This window comes from Lissotriton helveticus, chromosome 7 (assembly GCF_964261635.1).
Source record: "Lissotriton helveticus chromosome 7, aLisHel1.1, whole genome shotgun sequence".
NCBI lineage: Eukaryota > Metazoa > Chordata > Amphibia > Caudata > Salamandridae > Lissotriton > Lissotriton helveticus.
Genome location: NC_136068.1, coordinates 532813147 through 532838482, shown reverse-complemented (window position 1 = coordinate 532838482; position 25336 = coordinate 532813147). Strand labels below are relative to the sequence as shown.

Sequence of the window (25336 nt, the reverse complement as noted above, 5' to 3'; positions counted from 1 at the left end):
CAATGTAGCATATGCCAACGTTAATATGCACCTTTCAAATTAACAGCGACCTCAGAGTCAAAGAGAAACTGAAAAAAACTATTTTTGGGAATTCTGCATGTGAAGGGAAAAAACTGAAGAAATTAACTATAGCATATTATCTACTTATTCAGTACGGTATCCGAATATCGTCTGACATAAGTATGCTGTCCTAAATATTGTTAAGGGAAATATTGCCCATATGGTGTTAATAATAGAAAATGTACCCAAATGGGACAATCTTTTTTTAACTGTATTTAGGGCATAATGTTTATGCCAGAGAATGTTTCTATAGAAGATATTCTGAGATTCCATCCAACTGTACTGCTAGTATCTAACTCATCCCTTCTCTCTTTGTCTGCAGTTTGTGGGAGACCCACGGCTATTAGCCGCATCGCCGGGGGACAGGCGGCCCAGGAGGGTGAATGGCCATGGCAAGTCAGCATCCAGGCAAACGGCAGTCACATATGTGGAGGGACACTGATCAGTGATCAATGGGTTTTGTCTGCTGCAAGCTGTGTCCAATAGTAAGTCAGTCACTCGTTCTTCTAGTTAAATGTATTTTGACAACCCCTACAAAGAGACCCATGTAGAGATTAATGCCCCTACTCGTTAGTGCTGAGGAGTCTGAACCTCTGAGGACTGAAAGCTTCATGTAGAGACTAGACATTACCTGGTGAAAGGTTGAGAGTGTTCCTCACTATGCCTCGATATTGTTCAGTTAATGTAGGAGCTTATGTTCCTGATATGCAAGGCCCATTGCTTGAACACATGGAGCTCTCAGAGTATCTAGACATCATAGGGTTGGTTTTGCAGTAGTCGCTCCATTAACCCAGAAATTTCTGTTGGGTAAAAGATAATCATTGTTCATACAAACCTCTGGAACGTTATGCTTATCAATTAACAAATCTTGGGGAGTAGGAGGAGGAGTTCCAAACCTGAGAGATCATTCTGGGAAAGGTACTTCATTTACAGTAGTCTGAATACAAATGTATGCATATTCCTGAGAAATTGTTTGCGTTTTCCCAGTATTTATGATAGAGCGCGCAGGTCACCCAGCTAGGAAATTTTACTAATACTCACCTGGGCCCATAATTTCTAAACCGCACACCTTAACAATATTTGGGAAACTCACGCTCTACTATCAGTATATTTGTGAATTTATCTCTAATTCCTATACTTATAACCTAGTAATGAAGATACTAGGAACCTAAACACATTGGATCAGGGAGTTGCGTTTACAGATAGGCACTCAAAACATTTATAACATTTTTGTAAAGATGAAATAACCGCAGACTCTGAGTAGGTTCAATCTTTTATCTAATCATCATCATCATCATCATATCTCATGAGCAGAAAATTGAAAGCGATAAGACTATCAATAACTAAAATCAGAAACAGTGTATAGCTATGTATAAGATAGAGTATGCTAAGCATTTAAAACTTAAAGTAAAGGGAAGGGAAAACAAGGAACATGCTAATTTAGATCCCAGACTTTCGCACTTTGAGTAAAGGAGGGTAAAGAAATAGGAACATACTAAACCCAAAGACTTTCGCAATTCAGATGGCAGTTTAAAGAAGAACTTATTGTAATTTGAGATTTAAATTTAGCTCAATACTTTAGGGAAGGTAAGATATGGAACATACTATTAAATTCATCTAATCTCCTAAAAGGGAGGGTGAGAAAAGGAACATATACTATATAGAAACGATATTGCATTGCCTATGGGTGGGGAAAAATGGGAACACACTAATGGACAGAAATACATGAAAATCTCATTAACCAAGGGATGGGAAAAAGGAACATATGCAATTAAGCTTTGCAATATTCGAGAATTTAGAAAAGGAAATGAAAATTTCTTTACAACCACCCACACATACTTTATATTCACCTAGGATAGAGTGAAGACCAACCCTGGCCACGGGTCAGTTGGAAAAGACAGGAAGAACCCCAAGGACTTAAGTGCCAGTAGGCGATCAGGTGCAGCTCATGGACAATCAGGACAGGATAACCCCAGGATTTGGATCAGGACCGGTTCACCAAAGGTTAAGACCAACACCCGCATCTTCAGTTGCAACACCTGCGCTACTCCCTCTCTGCAAGGAATCTGCCAAAACCCGATTGGGTTGTTACCTTTATCAGCAAAGTGCTTCGCCAGCACTTTCACTTCCCAAAACCCCGATTGGGTTCTCGAACCTCCCAACAGAGTGCTCCGCAGCTCTCTGTTTCAGTAACCTATTGAGTGCGTTGGGTCAGTGACAGGTCAGCTATTCAGACAAGTCGGACAATGTCTCTGGCTAAACCTACGCTAGTTATACTGTTTTTCGGGTCAGTGTACCACCCCCCAATGTTGCAAGTGTAAGGATCCCCAATTTTGATTGGACAAAGGAGGAGGACAGGTCATCACACCACCTATTTTCTAGACTTTCTCAGACTCTTTATTCAGATTCCGTACACGCCCCTTAAATTCCAGGTTCTCATGACATATGCCTTTGGTTAACAATGGTGAATATAACATTGTATACAATTGTAACAGATTTCAGTACAGTTCAGCTTCTTCTAGCTGGGTCGCAGGTTGGGTTCCCAGGCGCATCTTGGCCGTTGCTGCCATCTGGCTGGGTTCCAATGCTGCGAAGATCATTTTTCCCTCCGCGTAGACATTTGCAAAAGGGACTTCCAAAATGGAGTTGTAAGCACCTCCCAGGCCCAAAGAGTACGATACATAAAAAGTAAAAGAAAACAATTTAGAACACAGTAATAAATGATTACACTGTATACCATGAATCACTATACTATACCCATTACTTCAATATTAACTATAGCATTAAGATTAAGCAGAACGAACAGCTTAGCGAAAGCAGCAATGCAAGCTTCAAGCATGTGAGAACCTAGAGCATCAGTGCGCAGATGCGAAAGGGTTCCCTCCAGAACTGCGAGTACATCATATCACGTGGGTATGACAGACGCATGCGCAGTAGAAATTCCCGCGTAGCAGCAGCCATTTTATATGCAAGCGTATTATGATTAGAAAACACATAAGCAAGCTTCACTCGGACACCCAAATGGGGAAAGAATAAAGGACTAATTAGTAAGACGAACAGGTTGGTTATATAGTTGGGGTTATTCGAGGTTCATGAGTACGAGCAAGTCGCTTTACGTGCGAATCCTTGCTCCATCAATCCCCTCTTTGATGATATTTACTATCATCACAATTAATGGAACCAGATGCCAACTTTCACATTTCACCCATTTCAATCTCTTCAAACTTTCTATTTAGCTTTTTCTCAGCACCTTTATGGGGATGAGAATTTTTCATTTTCTTATAAATCTGATTATTCATTTCTTCTAATTCGAGCTCTTCGACATTTCTTTTTACTCCTCGCCTATTCACAGCATATTTCTTTTTGTGCTTTCATCATTTGCAGCAAATTATTATAATGAACACTAATAAACCTATTCCCGCTATTGGCATCAGTATTTTACTCACAAGACTCTTACCTAGATTAGAAAACCAACTACCTACAGAGGAGAGGCCATCAGTTAGTCTCTTCCAGGCACTATCAACCTCCAGTGGTTTGAGCTCTCTTTCCAAATTAGTGATGTTTTTCACGTACTTCTTGATTTCAACACTTTTGTCTGGAATGTAAGTGCAACAATGTTGCACTTTCAACATTCTACAGACTCCGCCCTCTTTTGACAATAGGGTGTCAAGAGCAAGTCGATTTTGTAAAACCATAGATCTGATCGCAACCAATTCGGTATTGACCGTCAGGAAACCTCCAGCAGTGTCAGTTTATAACCGATCTACTACTGTTGACAATTTGCAGATTCTGTGTGTATTCAGAGCCACTCCTACTGTAGGTATCAATGCACTAATTATATCACCTATTATTTCTCCAACACTTTCTCTTTTACTACGTATTAATCCGTTAGTTCCTTCATTGCTTCCAGTGATTTCATTTACATGGTATATCTTTGGGAAGACAATACCAAAATAACAGCTTCCATACCAATCGTCTGGTAATTTGAAATAAGCCTTGATCCCACATATATAATAGATTCCGGGAAACACAGGTTCTGACCCATTTTTGAAACCCCATCCCCCAATTACCTTGTAATTGTGTTCGCATTCACTGGAACCAGTGAATATATTATTATAATAACTAGTCTTCTCTCTGTGAAGACAAAGTTTCCTCTTCTTTTCAAAATCCAGCAACATAGCAGAATTAGCTCCACCATTTGATGTGCTTTCTATTCTTTCAGCCCATTTAGGGGTTTTCTGATTTGTATCCTTTGCTTTCTTTTGGAAACTTTCTCTTCTTTTCTCTGCCATATTTAGAAACATTTTCTCTTCTTCGTGTAATGAACATGTCAAGTTATCTCTGTGTGCCTCACCTATATCTATTGTACCTATAGTTAGAAAGTATTCACCCATATAACGTGTTACATCACTCTTATGTACAGGATTTAAGTTACTGCGTATAGGAAGTTCAGAAAATATCACATCTGAGTTAGAATAATAATACTGTAAAGGTCCTCTCTTATAGAATAAACTAGCTAAAATACTACAGGAAATTCCATATGTTAGTGGCAAGTGATGGTATGTCACATCCTCAGCTACTGAAGTAGGCAGCTTCATGCCGACATAACAGTCTTCTATCTCCATTGCTTCTACGTAATGTACTAAAAAGTTTGCAAATACATTTAAATGAGTTCTGTTCTTGATTCTATTATAATGCAATCCGTCTTCATCTGGTGCATCTAAGTCCATTCTAGTTTGTCTAAGGCTAAGTGCTTTCTCCTGTGTATCTACTCTCTGTGGTGTATTTTTCATTTGCAGCTTTTCTGTGTCCATTGTCACTGGCTTGGTAGGGTATAAATTAGTATCTCTACTCATCAGGTAAGGAAAAGTTATTGTTAGTCCTATCCATAGTATAATTACTAATGCTACACTACATAAACATACTTTGCAGCATGTTTTAAAACAACTTCGTCTCGGTCTTCCATTCACAGAGGAATCAGACATTTTTACTCCAAAGAAGCTTCAACCCCTCTTTGTAACTTTGCACAGGTTGCTTACTCAGGGCAACTTTCAGGTTGGTTTAATTTCTTCATCAGTCTGGTCAGTAATCAATTCTTCATCACTTTCGTCACTTATTTCCAAGTTTTCAAAGTCCTCCAACACAAGATAAGTCCATTCAGGACTCTGATACTTGTTATTCAGTCTCTTTATTCGGGCACTTCTTCTAGTTTTTATCACAGACGGATCAGTTTTACTGGAGTCTTCGTTTTCTTGCTCAAGTTCTTCTTCGATAGTCTTTAGTCTTAGTCTCAGTCTTTTGACAAATCTAGGTACCTTGTCTCCTTTTCTGAGTCTTTTAACTGGCACTGTCTCTTGACTTTCTTCAAACGCTCTTTTATTTTCATTCAGTTGGTGCACATTTTCAAGATCGTTTTCTGTGTCACTCTCTAACTGACTAGGTCCAGGTCTTATATTAGTTTCTTCTGCCTGGTCCCTAAACTGGCCTTGTGCAGGTGTATGCTGGTTCTGGCTTTGGTTTGTTTCAATTTCTTCTTCCTGAACACATTTGTCTAGTCCTATCTGATCCTGTTCAAGCACTTCGAACTTTTGATTTTCTTCCGCTTGAACTTCCGCCCTAATTTCTATCTGTCCCTTTTCAGGCTCAGGAATTCTTGGAGGAGTGTCAATAACCTGTTCTTTCCCTATCTGGTCTTCCTCCTCATCAGATTTGATTTGGATTTCGATGATCTGATTATCTCCTTCTATTCCTGTCTCATCCTCACTATTCCACTCTCTATCTAAATAGGTTTGTCTTCTTGTTCTTATTGGATCTATAGTCAGGTCGATTATTGGGACCCAATCATCTTGACTGGAGCTCGGTTGTTCTTCTTTAGCTACTTCAGGACCAATCTCTTGAGACCCCTCAGCTGCACAATCTTCAGCCTCAGTTTCTTCAGGTTCGGTCACTTTCTTCGTATGGCTTGCATGGATCCACCGTGGCACACCTGCACACTTCACAGCTGTGGTGGTAACCAGAATTACTTGTCGTGTTTTTCCCCACTTCGGTGCAAGGCAACTCTTCCGAGTATGTTTCTTTATTACGACCCAATCACCTGGGTTCAAGTCATGTGCTGGAGTTTTTGGTCTGGCGACAGCGTCTTCCCCAATCTCGTGAGAGATAGAACCGCACTTGGTCAGCCAGTTCTTTGCAGTATTCTAGTACCAAATCATCAGATATGCTTATCAGTTTGTATCCTGGCACCCATGCTTGCTGCATTGCTTTTCCCATCAGTGTCTCATGGGGACTCAAGTCTGTGTTCCGGTCTGGAATACTTCTAAGTCCCATCAAAACAAGTGGCAAAGCATCTGGCCATTCCATTTGAGTAGATTCACACATTTTTCCCAATCTTGATTTGATAGTGCAATTCAGTTGTTCTACCACTCCAGAAGCCTCTGGGCGATATGCACAGTGCCGTTTTTGCGTAATTTTGAATGCTTCACAAATTTGTTTTATTATTTCGCTATGGAAATGCCCTCCTCTGTCTGATTCAATTGTGACTGGAAATCTGTACCGAGGTATAAGTTTCCTAAGTAACAGTTTGGCTACAGTGATGCTATCATTTCTGCGAGCAGGGTAAGCTTCCACCCATTTTGAAAACAGACAGACAATGACAAGGATGTACTTCATTCCTCGACAAGGGGGTAACTGAATAAAGTCGAGTTGTAATCGTATGAAAGGGCCTTCTGCCTTTCCAATCTTTCCTGGCTAAACTACAGTTTTCTTTCCGGGATTGAATTGTTGACAAACCAGACACCTCTGGCAGAGTGCTTCTGCTATATTTCTGAATCTCGAGTTGAACCATGTCTGCCTAAAGATGCGTATCATAGCATCTCTTCCCAAATGTGTGTCTCCATGTATCAATCTAGCCATAGGAGCAAGCAGACAGTCCGGCAACACAGGCATACCATCAAGGTAAACAAAGACACCATCTTCATCCCTTCTCTGACAACCAAATTTTCCCCAATTTTCCCTTTCTTTTGGCTCTGCTGCATCCTGTAGATCTCTCACTTCTTCCCATGTTTTTATTCCTTCTAGCATCATAAGTTGGCAGCTGTTTCCGTTTCTCCCAATCTTTTTATTAATAGCCATTTTGTATTTTGCACAATGTTGGGCCAATTGGTCAGTATATCGATTACCTGCTGTCACTTTGTCATTGCCAGATTTGTGAGCAGCACACATGACCACAGCCAATTCTTTTGGCAACTGGATTGCTTCCAGTAAATCTTGCACATAATTTCCATTTCTGATAGGAGTACCTGAAGAAGTCAGAAACTCCCTTTGCATCCATAATTGACCAAAGTCATGCACAACGCCATAACCATACTGGCTATCAGTGTATATGGTTATTTTCATGTTCTTTCCAAATTTACAGGTTCTTGCCAATGCAACCAATCCAGCTATTTGTGCAGACTTGACTCCATGCAAATAGGATGCTTCCACTGGACCTCCCAAAGTACATACTGAATAAGCAGCGCTTAGACCTCCTTCCTCATGTCTCATGCATGAGTCATCTACAAACAGCTCCTAATCTTCGTCAGTTAAGGGTGCTTCCTTTATGTCTGGGCGTGGTTTTGTGCTGTACTCAGTCAGATCAAGGCAGTCATGCACAACTTCTCCCTTCACTTCTGCTGTGAGTGAATTTGGTAGTAGGGTAGCTGGATTCAGAATATTACATCGGGCAATGGTTACATTTCCTGCACCTACAAGGATTTTCTCATACTTAGTCAGCCGTCTAGGTGTGAGATACTGGGTTTTTGTTCTGGTAAACAAAATTACAACTGCATCTGGAACATACACAGTTACAGGGTGTCCCATAATAATGGATTCACTCTGTTCAAGACTCATGCAAGTTGCAGCTACTGCTTTCAGGCATCCAGGTAATCCAGCAGCCACTGGATCCAAAGTAGAGGAAATATATGCTACTGGACGTCTGGTTAAACCATGAATTTGGGTCAGGACTGAAAGCGCACAATTGTCTTGTGTGTCACAAAACAGTGCAAACTCCTTCGAGCAGTCAGGCATTCCTAATGCAGGAGCTGTACACATATATTCTCGTAATTTCACAAAAGCTGACATGCTTTCGTCATCCCACTCCACTGGGTCCTTAGCTCCTTTCTTTGTCATTTTTATCAATGGTCTTGCTAGGACTGCAAACCCACAATCCATTGCCTACAGTATCCTACAACCCAAGAAACATTCTTATTTCTTTCTGGGTATTGGGCAGTTCCATATTTCGAATTATTCTAATCCTTTCTGTGGTAACCTTCCTGACACCTCTCTCTATCTGGTGCCCCAGATATTTCACTGAGGTGGTACAGAACTGTAATTTGTCTGGCGACACTTTATGTCCTCCTTCACTTAAATGGTTCAGTAAGGCAATGGTGTCAACAACACAGTCTCTCCTACTTTTAGACGTCACCAAGAGGTCGTCTATATATTGCACCAGGACTGATTCTCCAGGCAATATCAGAGATTCAAGGCATTTTTTCAGAATTTGATTAAAAATCGAAGGACTCTCTGTGTACCCCTGAGGAACACGATTCCAGACATAAACATGACTGTCAAATTCAAATGAGAAAAGAAATTGCTGTCTGGATGCAATGGAATTGAAAAGAATGCATGGCATAAATCAATGACAGTAAACCATCCAGCATTCCATGGTATTTGGTACAAGATCACTGCCGGGTTTGGCACAACAGGACAGCAAGGACTAACAATTTTATTAACCTTGCGCAGGTCCTGTACGACCCTGTACTTACCACTTGGTTTCTTTATTCCAATTATGGGCGACTTACAAGGACTGCTCTACACCTCTTGTAAAATGCCTGCTTCCATTAATTTTTTAATTTCAATAGCAACCCCTGCTTTTACTTCTGCACTCATTTTATACTGTCGAGTATTCGGGTAAACTGCATCTTCTTTTATGGTTATTTTAATTGGGTCAACATTTGCCATTAATCCTACATCTTTTCCAGTAAAATCCCATACCTCTGGTCTCACTGTCTGTTGGAGCTCTTCATGTAAGTCTTGTATTGTCAGTCTTTTAATTTCTGTGTCGGGTCTTATTAGCATTAATTTGTGTATTCCGTCTTCATCTGGGGTCTGAATTTCTACATCATTTGGAGTGCAAAAGATGGTACAATTCATTTTGCACAGTAATTCTCGTCCTAGTAAGTTCACAGGACTTGAATCACAGACAACGAATCTATGACTCTCTTTGAAATTCCCTATTTTAATTTCCATAGGTTCTGTAACTGGGGTACTAATTAATTTATTAGAAATGCCCACTACTTGGATCGCTTCTCCCGAGAGGGGTAGGTTTAGAACGTCTGCTGTTCTCACAGTAGATTGGGTAGCACCAGTGTCCTACAAAAAGGTGACATCATTTCCTTCAACCTATCCTTCAATTTATGGCCCTGACTGGTCCACCGGCAAGGAGGCGCCAAGCACGCACTCCTCGTCCTCCCTCATTAGGTACAGTCAGAAAGGTTCGTCACAGAGGAATGTATCATTTAACAGGAATTGCGAAGTTGCTGCATTTCTATCCTCCCTTCCTTCCCAAATTTTGGTGTCCTCACCCTGTTGTGCTTTGCTCCTATAATTTGGCCTAGGTGCACGAGGCAACTGATTCTGTTTTACCTGTTACTGGGTCTTCCGTGGTATCTCATTCGGCGTATGTGGATTTAAATCATTAATTTGCACATTATCGTTCTCGACAGCCTTACACTCATCCCTCCAGTGCCCCATCTTTCCGCACCAATGGCAGGACAAACTTTTTTCTGGCCTCTTCTCTGCTCATTTTTACCCTCGGCTTTCCCTCACTCCCAGGGCCCTGATTCTGAGTATTTGTCATTTTGCTTAACTGCTGTTCTTGGTGTTCTGCTAATTTTACCTGTGCCCACATGACCTTTTCTTTTAATTCTTTTCGCTTATTTTCCAGCTCATCTTCACAGTATTTAGCATATTTAAGGACTTCATCAATTGGTTTAGCCTGCCAGCAGATTTTATTGTCTTTGATCCACTGTGAGATCTCAGGCCATAACCCTAACACAAATCGATAAATGAAGTGGGTCATGTCTTTCATTTTGATATTGTCCATGCCACTATACGTCTTGAACACTTGTAACAGACGCTCATAATATGAATGTAAAGTTTCATCTCGATTCTGAGTAGTTCTATCTATTCGGGTCCAGTCTGTCTCTTTTGCAGGCACCTTTCTTTTCAGGTACAACATCACCTGATTGTACTTCCTCATGACATCTTCGGAAGGAGCCCCTGTCTTTGGGTCTCTAGGGTATTCCTTACTTGGCCAATCAACAGCAATTTTACATTCAGTCCACAGATCTACGGGAACTACAATGTCAAAGAAACCATCTAGATCGTTCAGGAGGCATTTTGAAACGTTCACAAATCTTTCGACCTGTCTGTACCCCTCTACAGGTTTCTCTCGCAATTTTGGGAAGTCATTTGTAAATTATACAATATCTTGTCGGGACCATGGCACATGTACATATCCTCCACCTGGTACTTCTCGCATGGGACATAATTTCTCTACTTTTTCTGTCTCTTTTAAGACATATTCTGAATCCAATTGCCTTGATCGCACTTCCTCCTTTTTCTTTGCCCATCTTGCTTTCCATTTCTCTAGTTCACCCCATTTTTGTATCAAATTCATCAGCTCTCTGATCTGGACCTTTTTCCCCGACACATTCATGTTTTCTAAATCTTTGTCAGAGAATTCTACTTGATAGGGTTTCTGCAATACTTTAGATTTACCAATGTCAATTCCCATGCTAGCTGCAGTATCCATACATTTTTCGTGAAACACCTTTGTATTTCTAGTGATGCTTTTGCAGACAAACAGCCATTGGTCTTGACTAAGGGTATTCAATCTTTCCAATCCCACATTTCCAGTCATCATTTCTTCTATTTCAATTCTTAATTTATATATGTCTAATGGCTTGGGCTGTATCTTTGGTCTCTCTATTTCTCGGGTCCATCTGTCTATTTCTTCAGGAGTTACTACAGTGGCATTTCTCGTACTGATGAAGTTTCTATCTGTACTTCCCTTGCGGGTACAGGAGTGGTTTTCCTCATGGAACCACCTTCAGGTTCCCGTATTGGTAAATCCATTAAGGAAATCACTGAGTCACATTCACTTGCCTGATCATCTGTTATCAGGGGTTCTTTTCTTGGCTGTACTTCTGATGAAGTTATAACTGGAGCTTTTGGACTAGCTTGTTTATCTCCGTACAACGGAACAACTGGGCCAATAGTTACTGGAATTGTCAAAGCCTCAGGACTTGTATTTACTTGGGAAATCTTCTGAATTAATTCACTTCTCTGTTTATTTAAAACTTCTCTTTCTCTTTCTTCTAATACCCTTTCGATGGAGGTCTTATGTATCACTTGCGGAATTAAAGGTGGCTTAAAAAACGGGGCAGTCGGGTTTTATGTGATTGACCCCTCATTACAAGGAGGCCTAAAGAACGGGTTATTTGGATTTACTATTCTTGTTTCTTCATTATAGGGTGGTGGATTTTTCATTAATAAATCCTCCATGTAATCATCATCGGAATCACCACTAGTCATTAAATGTCTACCTTTTCAGTCCTTTTACCACCCACAGGCTCCTCTACCATTAGTACTGGGTAAAGTCCTTCCACTAACATATTCTGTCTCCATTCTTTCATTCTTTTTTCTTTGGTATCTCTTTTAACTTTTGGGTAAAACGTACTTAACCCATTATCAATTCTTGGTCTGTCCCGCTCAAAAGAGTCTATTTCTCATTCCTCTAACACCTCATAATGTGTCAATCTAGGTCTGGGATGTAAATCATTCATTCGGGCCCTCAGGTTGAACAAAATTCTTCCATTAAAGGTACCTTCTAAGGGAAATGCTAAAATTCCATCATCTTTAGTATATTCCACCCAATTCTCTAACCATACACAAGAATGGTAATCTCTGTCAAACATCATAAAGGATGCGGGAGTGTTTGGTGGGGGTATAATAACTCCTTCTCTAGTCTTAATGGGCTTGTCTTTCTTGAAGTAATTTTTAACTTTGTCTACGAAAGTCATTTTTCTCTTGCTTCCGTACATTTTGCGAGGTCTACCTCGTATCGCCTGTTCTCTAGAAAACCCCTGGTATGTGGGATCAGGTCTAATCTCTAGAAAAGTTGGATACCACATATACTTTCCGCAAATTTCCTTTGTTTACAAAATCACTTCCAATACTAGTGCGTCTTATTTTTCTCGACAACCAATCAACACTGTGGTTGCAAGTAATTTTCAACCAATGGGTGCACGGCCTTTCCCGTGAGTCAAGCTCTCACGCTCCTGCGCTCACCCCTCCTTTACATTGCTATCTCAGCTACAAACCCGCTGTTTCGACCAATACCAGCGCGGCACTGAGTGACGTCAGCGCAGCTCCGCAACTGACTCCCTCCTTCACAAGGTAACGGAAACTCAATTTCTTCCTTTAAAGTGCAAGTGCTTTGTTTAATTTACAACGCAAAACATTCGCCACTGTACTCGAGTGTCTAGAAAGGAAAGATTCATTTCACTGCAAGTAAACCTCTTCTTTTTACTTTTCATATACTGCGGATAGATTCCTTCTGCCTACCCTTCACACAAGCATTAGAGAACCTGCTACTCCCTCGACTCACCCACTCAGGGATATATACTAAGTCTAAAGTTTCACCAACTAACCCTTTTGCTATCAATCAAGCTCCGATGAACCTGCTACTCCTTCTGTGTGACCCTTACTAGGTTATATCACATTAGAGGTTTTGCCAGCGAATTCTTTGCTATCACTTATTGTTGGACCTGCGATAGGCAAGCCCAGCACAAAGGGGGGTAGCTTGGCTTGAGTGACAAGGCGGTAGAAGGCTGTTGTGTTAAGCCGGCTATGACCAAATAATAACTCCCTGCACACCACACAAAAAGAAGGACACCACACCACTGTTATAGAAAAATACGTTTCGTTTATGTAAAAGTTCTCTGGGTTTGAAGGAGGTTCACTTAGGTTATCACATTCACATTTCTTACATGGGTTTGATTAGCTGTGTACTGGTTTCTCAGGAATAAATAGTTGGACTCTAATAAATAAATATACTGGATAAATATTAGGATTCAATACATTAGAATAAATATCAGCAATGACTGGAATAAATATCAGCAATGACTGGAATAAATATCAGCAATGACTGGAATAAATATCAGCAATGACTGGAATAAATATCAGCAATGACTGGACAGTTTCCTAGCAGGTTAGATACTGATCGTTTCACATAAATATCACAGGGTCATTCTGGTATCGCTGCCACCAATTAATCACTTTCAGGGTAAACACATTACGTTTGTCATTCAATGCGGAATGCGTGCTCTTACAGTTTTTGAAGTGTTCACGGGTTCGGGCTCTCTGGCACAAGATATGCGTGATAATCCCTTAGTTGCACTCACAACTCATTGTGCGTATATCTGGAAGATAAAGGCATAAAATGACTACGGCAATTACACTCCGCGCCAACCGGTTCAATGCTACTGCTGCCGGAGGAGTCTGTGCGCTTCTGTCAGCGCAGGCGGGGTTTCCGAAGGCGGCTCCAGTTCACGAGTCTTGGGACCGTCGAACGGGCTCCCGGAGGGGCCAAAACACCTGCGCGCACAGTTCAAAATGAGACCGCATCACAGTTCCACAACAACGCGGCAACTTCAGGGGTAGAGACGGCCCACCTCACTTCGGCGGCGCCGGTAAGCGCTCCAGTCAGTATGGCACTTCTCCCAAGGGCGAAGGGGGGTTCCATGGGCTCCGCGATCCTCCCTCCGAGCTCACTCATGGGGGGTTCCCGCCCACACACCAGCTCCCAAGTCACTCGGGCAGGGCAGAGACAGTAATCTCGCCCAAATGAAGGCCAGCCTTTCCCCGCCCCAGCGCAGCACCTCACCTTCTATCCACAAACAGCGCGTCGACGGCGGTGGGTTCGGAGACGTCCGAACGCCCGCCAGGAGGCACTTAAGTTGAAGGTGGCACTTTTAAGAGTTGCAGTTGCGATCTCACCACTGGGGGGCGGGAAGGCTCTAACTATGGCCAAAGTCTCTGAGGGGCAATTGGGCACTCGCTGACCAGGCGCTGAAGGCTAGAGGTCACTGCTCACGCTTCTGACTGGAACGCCAGTCAGAGTCCACGCCAGCAACCTCTGCTGCTCTTCTGCCTGCGCTATCAGCTGCCTCAGGGGGTTAACAGGGCAGGTGTCAATCTGGGGTCAAGTCCTCTTCTTCTGGTGTTCTTTGATCATTCTCCTCATGGCCGCCAGGGACTGTGCCTTTTATAGCCCATGCCCTAGGATGCCAGCACGAGCCAGAAGGTTCTAGAACCTTCCCTGGCTATGTCAATGACATGGCCCTTTCAATGTATCTTTTTGGTCATTAGGAGCCACCGTACTGGGCTTCCTAAGGCAGCCATTTTGTGTACTTGTAACTCCTGAGGGGATTCCTGTCAGGTTTGCAGGTTACACAAAGTGCGCCAAAACCTTCAAAGGGTCAGAGGTCAGAGGGGCTCCAATGGGAGTCACTCTCATAGGGGACAATGGTGTCCACCATTTTAGGGTTGACAACCCCAGTTGGTTATGCCACTGGTTCCGTCAGGCGCCTTGTACATAGGTGCCAGGAACTTGGTGAGCAACTGGGCATCAAAGAGCATCTAGCCCCATGGGACAACACACAAAAAGGTCCTGGTAGACAAAGAAAAAGCGACAAATTTTAGGAGGCACGGGGGAACAAAATATATCATAGTGTGAGGGGACTCTCAGAAGCAGACAGGTCTAACACGCGTCCCCCCCAGCTGAAAGTTGGGAGAGCTACCCAACCCCTTGGGATTTCTCAACACTAAGGTGGAAATACCTGGAGAGACCGTCTGCATTGGCGTGGTCAGCTCCGGGCCGATGTTCCACCCGAAAGTCCATTCCCTGTAGGGAGATAGACCACCTCAACAGTTTTGGGTTTTCCCCCTTCATCTGCATGAGCCAACGAAGGGGTCGGTGGTCTGTCTGAACCAGGAAGTGCGAACCAAACAGGTATGGTCGCAGCTTCTTCAGTGCCCAGACCACCGCAAAGGCTTCCCGCTCAATGGTACTCCATCTCTGTTCCCGGGGAAGTAGTCTCCGTGACAGGAAGACCACGGGTTGATCCAGACCCTCTTCATTGAGTTGCGATAGCACCGCCCCAATGCCAATGTCGGATGCGTCTGTCTGGACAATGAATTCCTTTGAGAAATCTGGAGCCTTCAAATTTGGAGCGTTGCACAATGCTTGTTTCAGGGTGTCGAAGGCTCGTTGGCAAGCCTCGGTCCAGATGACTCTCCTGGGTTGCTTCTTGGCCGTGAGTTCAGTAAGGGGAGCCACGATAGTGCCATACCCCTTCACGAACCGTCTGTAGTAACCTGTGAGGCCCAGGAAGGCTCGGACCTCAGTCTGGGTCTTGGGGGGTTCCCAGGCCACGATTGCCTCAATCTTTGCCTGAAGGGGTTGCACCGTTCCCCGGCCCACCAAGTGACCTAAGTACACCACCGACCCCTGCCCAATCTGACATTTGCTGGCCTTGAACGTCAGACCAGCTTGTTCCAGGGCCTGGAGAACGTCTTGCAGGTGCTGCAAGTGATCCTCCCACCTGCTACTGAAGACGGCAATGTCGTCCAGGTAAGCAGCAGAGAAGGATTCCTTCCCAGTGAGGATCGTGTTCACCAGTCGCTGGAATGTTGCAGGAGCGTTCTTGAGCCCAAAGGGCATCACACAGAACTGGTAGTGTCCATCAGGTGTGGAGAAGGCTGACCTTTCCTTTGCTCCATCAGTCATGGGAATCTGCCAGTACCCTGCTGTGAGGTCAATGGTACTCAGATATTGGGCAGCTCCCAACCGGTCAATTAGTTCATCCGCCCGAGGGATCGGATGAGCATTGGTCTTCGTGACCGAATTGAGTCCTCGATAGTCCACGCAGAATCGCAATTCTGGCGTGGTGCCAGGTGGTGCAGCTTTGGGGAAACCCACTCGGGTAAAGATCCCCATCAGGGCCTTTGCCACCACCGGTGCAGTGATGGTTCTCAGAGGAATTGCCTCTGGATATCTTGTGGCATGATCCACCAGTACCAGGATAAACCTGTGACCGGAGGTTGTCGGTGGATCTAGGGGCCCCGCAATGTCGATGCCCACCCTTTCAAAGGGGGTGCCAACGACGGGAAGTGGTTCCAGGGGAGCTTTCAGCTTCATCCCTGTTTTTCCACTGGCTTGGCATGACAGATACGACCGACAGTATGCGTCGGACGCCACCCTCATTCGAGGCCAATAAAAGTGGGGGACAAGCCTGGCAAAGGTCTTGTCCTGACCCAAGTGTCCTGCCAAGGGAATCTCATGAGCCAACTCTAACAGGAAGGCTCGGTAACACTGTGGAACTACCAGGGCCCGTGACAATCCGTGCACTGGCGCCCTGGGTTCACTGTAGAGAAGGCCATCCTCCCAGTAAACATGATAGTTCCCAGACTCGTTACCCGCTGCTTGGGCTTCAGCCTGTTGCCTCAGACCCTCGAGGGAGGGACATTCCCTTTGTCCCTTGCTCAGTTCCTCCCTGGCCGGACCTCCCTCCACTCGCCAATCAGCGGGGATAGGTAAGTTCTCCAACGGAACCATGTCCTCCTCCGTGGACTCCAGGTCCACCTCCGCAGGTGACCTATCCGCCTCATGGGGCACGGACGTCGAGGCAGGCTCCTCCTGTCCTCGACATGCTCCCTCATCAGCAGCTACGGGGCGGGCCATTGTTCCAGACTCCGACCCCTGCGACTTCTCCTCTCGAGCAGGCGCCGACCTGGTACTCACACAGGCCCAATCAGGTGTACCCAGCATCTCAGAATGAGTCCGGTATTCCACCTCCTTCCAAGCATTGTGCTCCATATCATTGCCCAGCAAACAATCGACTGGCACGGCGGGGCTTACGGCGACTCGAAGTGGACCTGCAACCCCTCCCCACTCAAAGGGAACCTCGGCCACAGGATAGTGACCATTCTGCCGTCAGCCATTGCGGCTGGATGAAGTACGCCTGGCATCACCTGCTCCGAGGACACCAGATGACTCCTTACCATAGTCATACTGGCTCCTGTATCTCTCAGAGCTTCCCCTCTATGGCCATTGATGGTGATCCACTGCCCATACTTGGTAGTATTCGCAGGCACCTGGATCTTTGGAACCATCTCCCGATCACCCAGGGACACTAAGGTGACTCCCGCCCACTCCCTTCCCTTACTTAAGGACATCTCCTCCCCGAGCGCTACACTAGCGACTCCCGGGGCCTTTCCTCCAGTGGAAGGGGGTGGTCTCTTTGGGCATTTCGGGTCTCCTTTGTAATGTCCAATACCACCGTACTCAAAGCAATGGACAAACCTTGGCTGCTGACTCTGGCCAGGGTTAGGGTTCTTCTGCGGGTTAGCCTTAGAGTTGGAAAATGTGTTTTTCCCCTTAAAGTTATTTTGGGGACCTTTGGAGAACTCTTTCTTATTATCTCCCCCCTCTTTCCTCTGGGGAGCGCCCTGTCCGGACTTCTGAGAGTCTCCTCCAGTCCCCTTCATGGGCACTCGGGTACTCGCCCAAATGTCCGCCTCCTCAGCAAGCTTACGGGGGCAAGTAAGTTTGCTGTCTACCAGGTGTTGCCTCAGCTCGGGAAGACATTTCTCGAGTAGATGCTCCTTGAGGATTAAGTCATACAACCCTTGATAGTCCTCCACCTCACTACCTTGGACCCACCCTTCCAGGGCTTTCTTGGCAAAATCCAGGAAGTCAACCCAATTTTGTGAGCTCAGCTTGTGGCTGCCCCTAAACCTTTGCCGGTATTTCTCGGGGGTCAACCCAAACTTCCTGATGAGCGCCACCTTCATGGCGGGGTAATTAACCTGTTCCTCCTGGTCTAGGGCCAATAGGGCATCCCTACCTGTCGGAGGCATGTACCGGTATAATCCACCACCCCAATGCTTCTCATGGATCCCATGGGCTCTTAAGGAGACCTCATAGGCTGCCAGCCACTTGGCTATGTCGTCTCCAGCGGTATAACTGGCGACTACGTCCTTGGGTAAATGGGGCCTGGGCTCCCTGGTAAATTCCTTTGACTCGACACCCTTCGGAGTGATGTTAGAGGCCTGGAACTCGAGTTCTCGTAGCTTGAACTCGTGTTCCATCCTTTTCCTTTCCATCTCCAGCTTGGACTCATGTTCCAACCTCCTCCCCTCCCTCCGTTCTTCCAACTCCATTTTTGCTATTTCCCACCTTAACAGTCTTTCCTCTCTCCTGTCAGCTAACTCGGTTTCTGACAACCCTCTCGATGACACACTGCTGCCCTCCTGCAAGGTTGCCTTGGGGCTGATTGACATCTCACCCACCCCTGGGGGACATTCCGCAGTCCTATCAATGACAGTACCTCTGTCCGATTCCTCCTCTTCCACCGTTCCCTCCGTGTGTGCTTCCACCCATGCTCGCAGACTAGTTCGGAGCTCCTCTCTTTTGGCCCCTCGCCTGACAAACACTCCTCTCTCCTGACATAAATCCTTGAGCTGGGCCACAGTATAGGTCTCCAGCTCTGACATTTCGCATTCCATCTTGTCAGTGAAAAGTGTGGACCACCATCCCGAAGTAGGTGACCAGGATAAGAACTTTGAGGGTCACTTCCACCCACCTCCAGGAAAGAATTTGGAAAAAGCAAAACGTTGAATTTGAGGGCCGCTAGGAGAAAACTCCGGGTGTGTACCTGTGGTGCACACTGAATTATTATGTGGTTCAAAACAAGCACGGCTCGCAATCCCACCCGCTGAGCACCAATTTTATGTTGGACCTGCGATAGGCAAGCCGCGCACAAAGAGGGGTAGCTTGGCTTGAGTGACAAGGCGGTAGAAGGCTGTTGTGTTAAGCCGGCTATGACCAAATAATAACTCCCTGCACACCACACAAAAAGAAGGACACCACACCACTGTTATAGAAAAATACGTTTCATTTATGTAAAAGTTCTCTGGGTTTGAAGGAGGTTCACTTAGGTAATCACATTCACATTTCTTACATGGGTTTGATTAGCTGTGTACTGGTTTCTCAGGAATAAATAGTTGGACTCTAATAAATAAATATACTGGATAAATATTAGGATTCAATACATTAGAATAAATATCAGCAATGACTGGAATAAATATCAGCAATGACTGGAATAAATATCAGCAATGACTGGAATAAATATCAGCAATGACTGGAATAAATATCAGCAATGACTGGAATAAATATCAGCAATGACTGGACAGTTTCCTAGCAGGTTAGATACTGATCGTTTCACATAAATATCACAGGGTCATTCTGGTATCGCTGCCACCAATTAATCACTTTCAGGGTAAACACATTACGTTTGTCATTCAATGCGGAATGCGTGCTCTTACAGTTTTTGAAGTGTTCACGGGTTCGGGCTCTCTGGCACAAGATACGCGTGATAATCCCTTAGTTGCACTCACAACTCATTGTGCGTATATCTGGAAGATAAAGGCATAAAATGACTACGGCAATTACACTCCGCGGCCAGCCGGTTCAATGCTACTGCTGCCGGAGGATTCTGTGCGCTTCTGTCAGCGCAGGCGGGGTTTCCGAAGGCGGCTCCAGTTCACGAGTCTTGGGACCGTCGAACGGGCTGCCGGAGGGGCCAAAACACCTGCGCGCACAGTTCAAAATGAGACCGCATCACAGTTCCACAACAACTCGGCAACTTCAGGGGTAGAGACGGCCCACCTAACTTCGGCGGCGCCGGTAAGCGCTCCAGTCAGTATGGCACTTCTCCCAAGGGCGAAGGGGGGTTCCAGGGGCTCCGCGATCCTCCCTCCGAGCTCACTCACGGGGGGTTCCCGCCCACACACCAGCTCCCAAGTCACTCGGGCAGGGCAGAGACAGTAATCTCGCCCAAATGAAGGCCAGCCTTGCCCCGCCCCAGTGCAGCACCTCACCTTCTATCCACAAACAGCGCGTCGACGCCGGTGGGTTCGGAGACGTCCGAACGCCCGCCAGGAGGCACTTAAGTTGAAGGTGGCACTTTTAAGAGTTGCAGTTGCGATCTCACCACTGGGGGGCGGGAAGGCTCTAACTATGGCCAAAGTCTCTGAGGGGCAATTGGGCACTCGGGCAATTGGGCAATTGGGCACTCGCTGACCAGGCGCTGAAGGCTAGAGGTCACTGCTCACGCTTCTGACTGGAATGCCAGTCAGGGTCCACGCCAGCAACCTCTGCTGCTCTTCTGCCTGCGCTATCAGCTGCCTCAGGGGGTTAACAGGGCAGGTGTCAATCTGGGGTCAAGTCCTCTTCTTCTGGTTTTCTTTGATCATTCTCCTCATGGCCGCCAGGGACTGGGCCTTTTATAGCCCGTGCCCTAGGATGCCAGCACGAGCCAGAAGGTTCTAGAACCTTCCCTGGCTATGTCAATGACATGGCCCTTTCAAGGTATCTTTTTGGTCATTAGGAGCCACCGTACTGGGCTTCCTAAGGCAGCCATTTTGTGTACTTGTAACTCCTGAGGGGATTCCTGTCAGGTTTGCAGGTTACACAAAGTGCGCCAAAACCTTCAAAGGGTCAGAGGTCAGAGGGGCTCCAATGGGAGTCACTCTCATAGGGGACAATGGTGTCCACCATTTTAGGGTTGACAACCCCAGTTGGTTATGCCACTGGTTCCGTCAGGCGCCTTGTACATAGGTGCCAGGAACTTGGTGAGCAACTGGGCATCAAAGAGCATCTAGCCCCATGGGACAACACACAAAAAGGTCCTGGTAGACAAAGAAAAAGCGACAAATTTTAGGAGGCACGGGGGAACAAAATAAATCATAGTGTGAGGGGACTCTCAGAAGCAGACAGGTCTAACACTTATTCAATCATTCACACAGAAAAAACCCAAATTAGTGCTTCTGGTTCTACCCAACCATGCACTCATTTTCCTCGTGCCACTGACCTCACTGCGATGTGGCTTCTATTTACCACCCGCTATTCTGCCCCTGGGGATTCCAGACAAAACATATAACAGGTACGAACAAGTTTGGTTAATACATAAACTTCAATATAGCAGCATCAAATAAACATTTCAATAATAGCACATTTGATCGCTCAATAAAATATGAATTTTAACCTACTAACTAACTAACTACCTAACTTTAACTAATCCCTAACCATAGCTCTGCTACCAGAAAAGTATACTGATAGTGCGCGCAGGCACCCAGCTAGGAAATTTTACTAATACTCACCTTGGCCCATAATTTCTAAGCCGCACACCTTAACATTATTTGGGAAACTCATGCTCTACTATCAGTATATTTGTGAATGTATCTCTAATTCCTATACTTATAACCTAGTAATGAAGATACTAGGAACCTAAACACATTGGATCAGGGAGTTGAGTTTAAAGATAGGCATTCAAAACATTTATAACATTTTTGTAAAGATGAAATAACCACAGACTCTGAGTAGGGTCAAACTTTTATCTAATCATCTTCATCATCATATGTCATGAGCAGAAAATTGAAAGCGATAAGACTATCAATAACTAAAATCAGAAACAGTGTATAGCTATGTATAAGATAGAGTTTGCTAAGCATTTAAAATCCCAGACTTTCGCACTTTGATTAAAGGAGGGTAAAGAAATAGGAACATACTAAACCCAAAGACTTTCGCAATTCCAGTGGCAGTTTAAAGAAGAACTTATTGTAATTCGAGGTTTAAATTTAGCTCAATACTATAGGGAAGGTAAGATATGGAACATACTATTAAATACAGCTTATCTCCTAAAAGAGAGGGTGAGAAAAGGAACATATACTATATAGAAACGATTTTGCATTGCCTATGGGTGAGGAAAAAATGGGAACACACTAATGGACAGTAATACATGAAAATCTCATTAACCAAGGGACGGGGAAAAAAGGAACATATGCAATTAAGCTTTGCGATATTCGAGAATTTAGAAAAGGAAATGAACATTTCTTTACAACCACCCACACATACTTTATAATTACCTAGGATAGAGTGAAGACCAACCCTGGCCACGGGTCAGTTGGAAAAGACGGGAAGAACCCCAAGGACTTAAGTGCCAGTAGGCGATCAGGTGCAGCTCATGGACAATCAGGACAGGATAACCCCAGGATTTGGATCAGGACCGTTTCACCAAAGGTTAAGACCAACACCCGCAGCTTCGATTGCAACACCTGCGCTACTCCCTCTCTGCAAGGAATCTGCCAAAACCCCGATTGGGTTATACCCTTTATCAGCAAAGTGCTTCGCCAGCACTTTCACTTCCCAAAACCCCGATTGGGTTCTCGAACCTCCCAACAGAGTGCTCCGCAGCTCTCTGTTTCAGTAACCGTTGGGTCAGTGACAGGTCAGCTATTCAGACAAGTCGGACAATTTCTCTAGCTAAACCTACGCTAGTTATACTGTTTTTATTCGGGTCAGTGTACCACCCCCCAATGTTGTAAGTGTAAGGATCCCCAATTTTAATTGGACAAAGGAGGAGGACAGGTCATCACACCACCTATTTTCTAGACTTTCTCAGACTCTTTATTCAGATTCCGTACACGCCCCTTAAATTCCAGGTTCTCATGACATATGCCTTTGGTTAACAATGGTGAATATAACATCGAATACAATGGTAACAGATTTCAGTACAGTTCAGCTTCTTCCAGCTGGGTCGCAGGTCGGGTTCCCAGGCGCATCTTGGCCGTTGCTGCCATCTGGCTGGGTTCCAATGCTGCGAAGATCATTTTTCCCTCCGCGGAGACATGCGCAAAAGGCACTTCAAAAATGGATTTGTAAGCACCTCCCAGGCCCAAAGAGTACGATACATAAAAATTAAAAGAAAACAATTTAGAACACAGTAATACATGATTACACTGTATACCATGAATCACTATACTATACCCATTACTTCAATAATAACTATAGCATTAAGATTAAGCAAAACAAACTGCTTAGCGAAAGCAGCAATGCAAGCTTCAAGCATGTGAGAACATAGAGCATTAGTGCGCAGATGCGAAAGGGTTCCCTCCAGAACTGCGAGTACGTCATATCACATGGGTATGTCAGACGCATGCCCAGTAGAAATTCCCGCGTAGCAGCAGCCATTTTATATGCAAGCGTATTATGATTTGAAAACACATAAGCAAGCTTCACTCGGACACCCAAATGGGGAAAGAATAAAGGACTAATTAGTAAGACGAACAGGTTGGTTACATAGTTAGGGTTATTCGAGGTTCATGAGTACGAGCAAGTCGCTTTACGTGCGAATCCTTGCTCCATCAATCCCCTCTTTGATGATATTTACTATCATCACAATTAATGGAACCAGATGCCAACTTTCACATTTCACCCATTTCAATCTCTTCAAACTTTCTATTTAGCTTTTTCTCAGCACCTTTATGGGGATGAGAATTTTTCATTTTCTTATAAATCTGCAAATCCTTGCTCCATCATTTAGAACCATTCAACAATTGTCCACGTATAAGTAAGCACAAGCCCTGCAGTCCAAATCCAACAAGATAGATGTTTCCAAACTTTGCCGTATCCACAACCAACCATACAGAGTAGCAATATGTTCCTTAACGGAATACACAGGGTAATGAAAATGGGGTAAGAGAGAAAGAAAATGTAATGTCTATCGCTACTCTGACTTGACACTCTGCTGGGCACTATTGTCTATGGGTCATAGTGTTTATCTAAAGACAACATGCATATCTTTAGTTCCTGATCACTATAATGAATCATCTATCACTTACTATAGATATAATATGCCTTCAGAAGATCTTTATGTCTCAGATTCACAGTGTTTGAGTTTAATGCTGATATTCCTGAAACTGAAATACACATGTTTATGTACTCACTGTCATTCAACCCTTTGACATAATCTCACTCTCTTCTCACACAAGATAACTTCCTTCTGTTTTTGTGAGTGCATGTTTTCTGGTGCTGATGTACAACCAAGATTATCTTTTCATAAAACTGTAAAATAAATTAGCATTCAATAAGACTGATAAAGCTCAGACTGACACTATTTAATCACTTCCCTTAATATCACCACCACTACCTTAAATAGAATAGTGTATCTTAAATATTTGAACAGCCTTTTAAAGTTAAGAACAAGTATAACTTTCCAAACATAACTTAAGCTTTTAGAATACTTCTGCCTGTTCAGCTTGAGTTTCCAAACACGCTTCTTAAGGAAAACTAACAATCTCCAGGGTTCACACAAATTCTTGTAGAAAGGTTTTAGATGTAGCAACAAATGTTCTTGATTGCCTTGCAAGAGTGTCGCAAAACACAGGGAAACATATATCTCATAACTTCAAAACGATATCTACCATTTCCAAATAAATGTGAGCGTTCAACAGATTCACAGGAATGGTAGGTTGCATTCAGAGGCTGGTGCGTTGTGTGTCCTCCAAAGACAGGAAGCCTTTCACCAAGCAGTGCTGTCATTTGCAGACCATTGCCAGCCAGTCCTTCCCCAGAATAACCTTAGCACAAGTGAGTTTGTTGTGCTCGCCATGTAGTGGAAAGTAAGCCACAGATCATCACTGCAGGTCCTCTGGGCTACAACAAATGGAGTTAACCCCTCTCTACTGTGAGCAGTACCATGATTGTTTGAAAGATTGACTGGTGTGACTGATCAGTTGTGTGTTTTTTTATATCACCTTTCGGTCTCAAGCCAAATTGAACAGCTAAGCAAATGTTATGGTATTACCATGAAGGTTTTCAGTACATTTCAGACTTGTGAATAGAGTCCTAATATTGTGATTTATAAGCATTCTATAGTTTGTGGCCCATTGTAGCTAATCTTCTTTGTCAGATCAGATATGGGCTTGACTGCAGCTTGTGTAGCCCTGTGTCACATTACCAGGGTGCTTGGAAAGCCTATCATTTCATATATGTATTCTGCAGGTAGAACAGCGCTCTCTGAGCAAAGACATGTGGGCCCAATGCACACACTTAAATGTCACACACTTCTCCTGTTATCCAGTGAAGTCTGCATCAGTCTTCAGAGGTATTCTCTTCTTTGTAGTCCCATTCATAGATTCAATCCAGCATTAAATCCTTTATTTGTTTATTTTTTACTGGTAGGCAGAGATAAAATGGTTCTTTGGTGCATATGCAAGTCCACTTCTGATTCCATCACATATCTAGAATATCATGTTGGTAGAAGATAGA

At 44.3% G+C, this 25336-nt stretch overlaps 1 protein-coding gene across 1 annotated transcript in view; it reads left to right on the top strand.

The window, feature by feature from the left end:
* Positions 1-25336, top strand: part of LOC144769149 (uncharacterized) — a 1798260-nt gene that overhangs the window by 1653626 nt on the left and 119298 nt on the right. The window contains exon 24 of the mRNA XM_078653155.1: positions 383-545. Within this exon, the coding sequence (XP_078509281.1) occupies positions 383-545 (163 nt within the window). The remainder of the gene's footprint in view (positions 1-382; positions 546-25336) is intronic.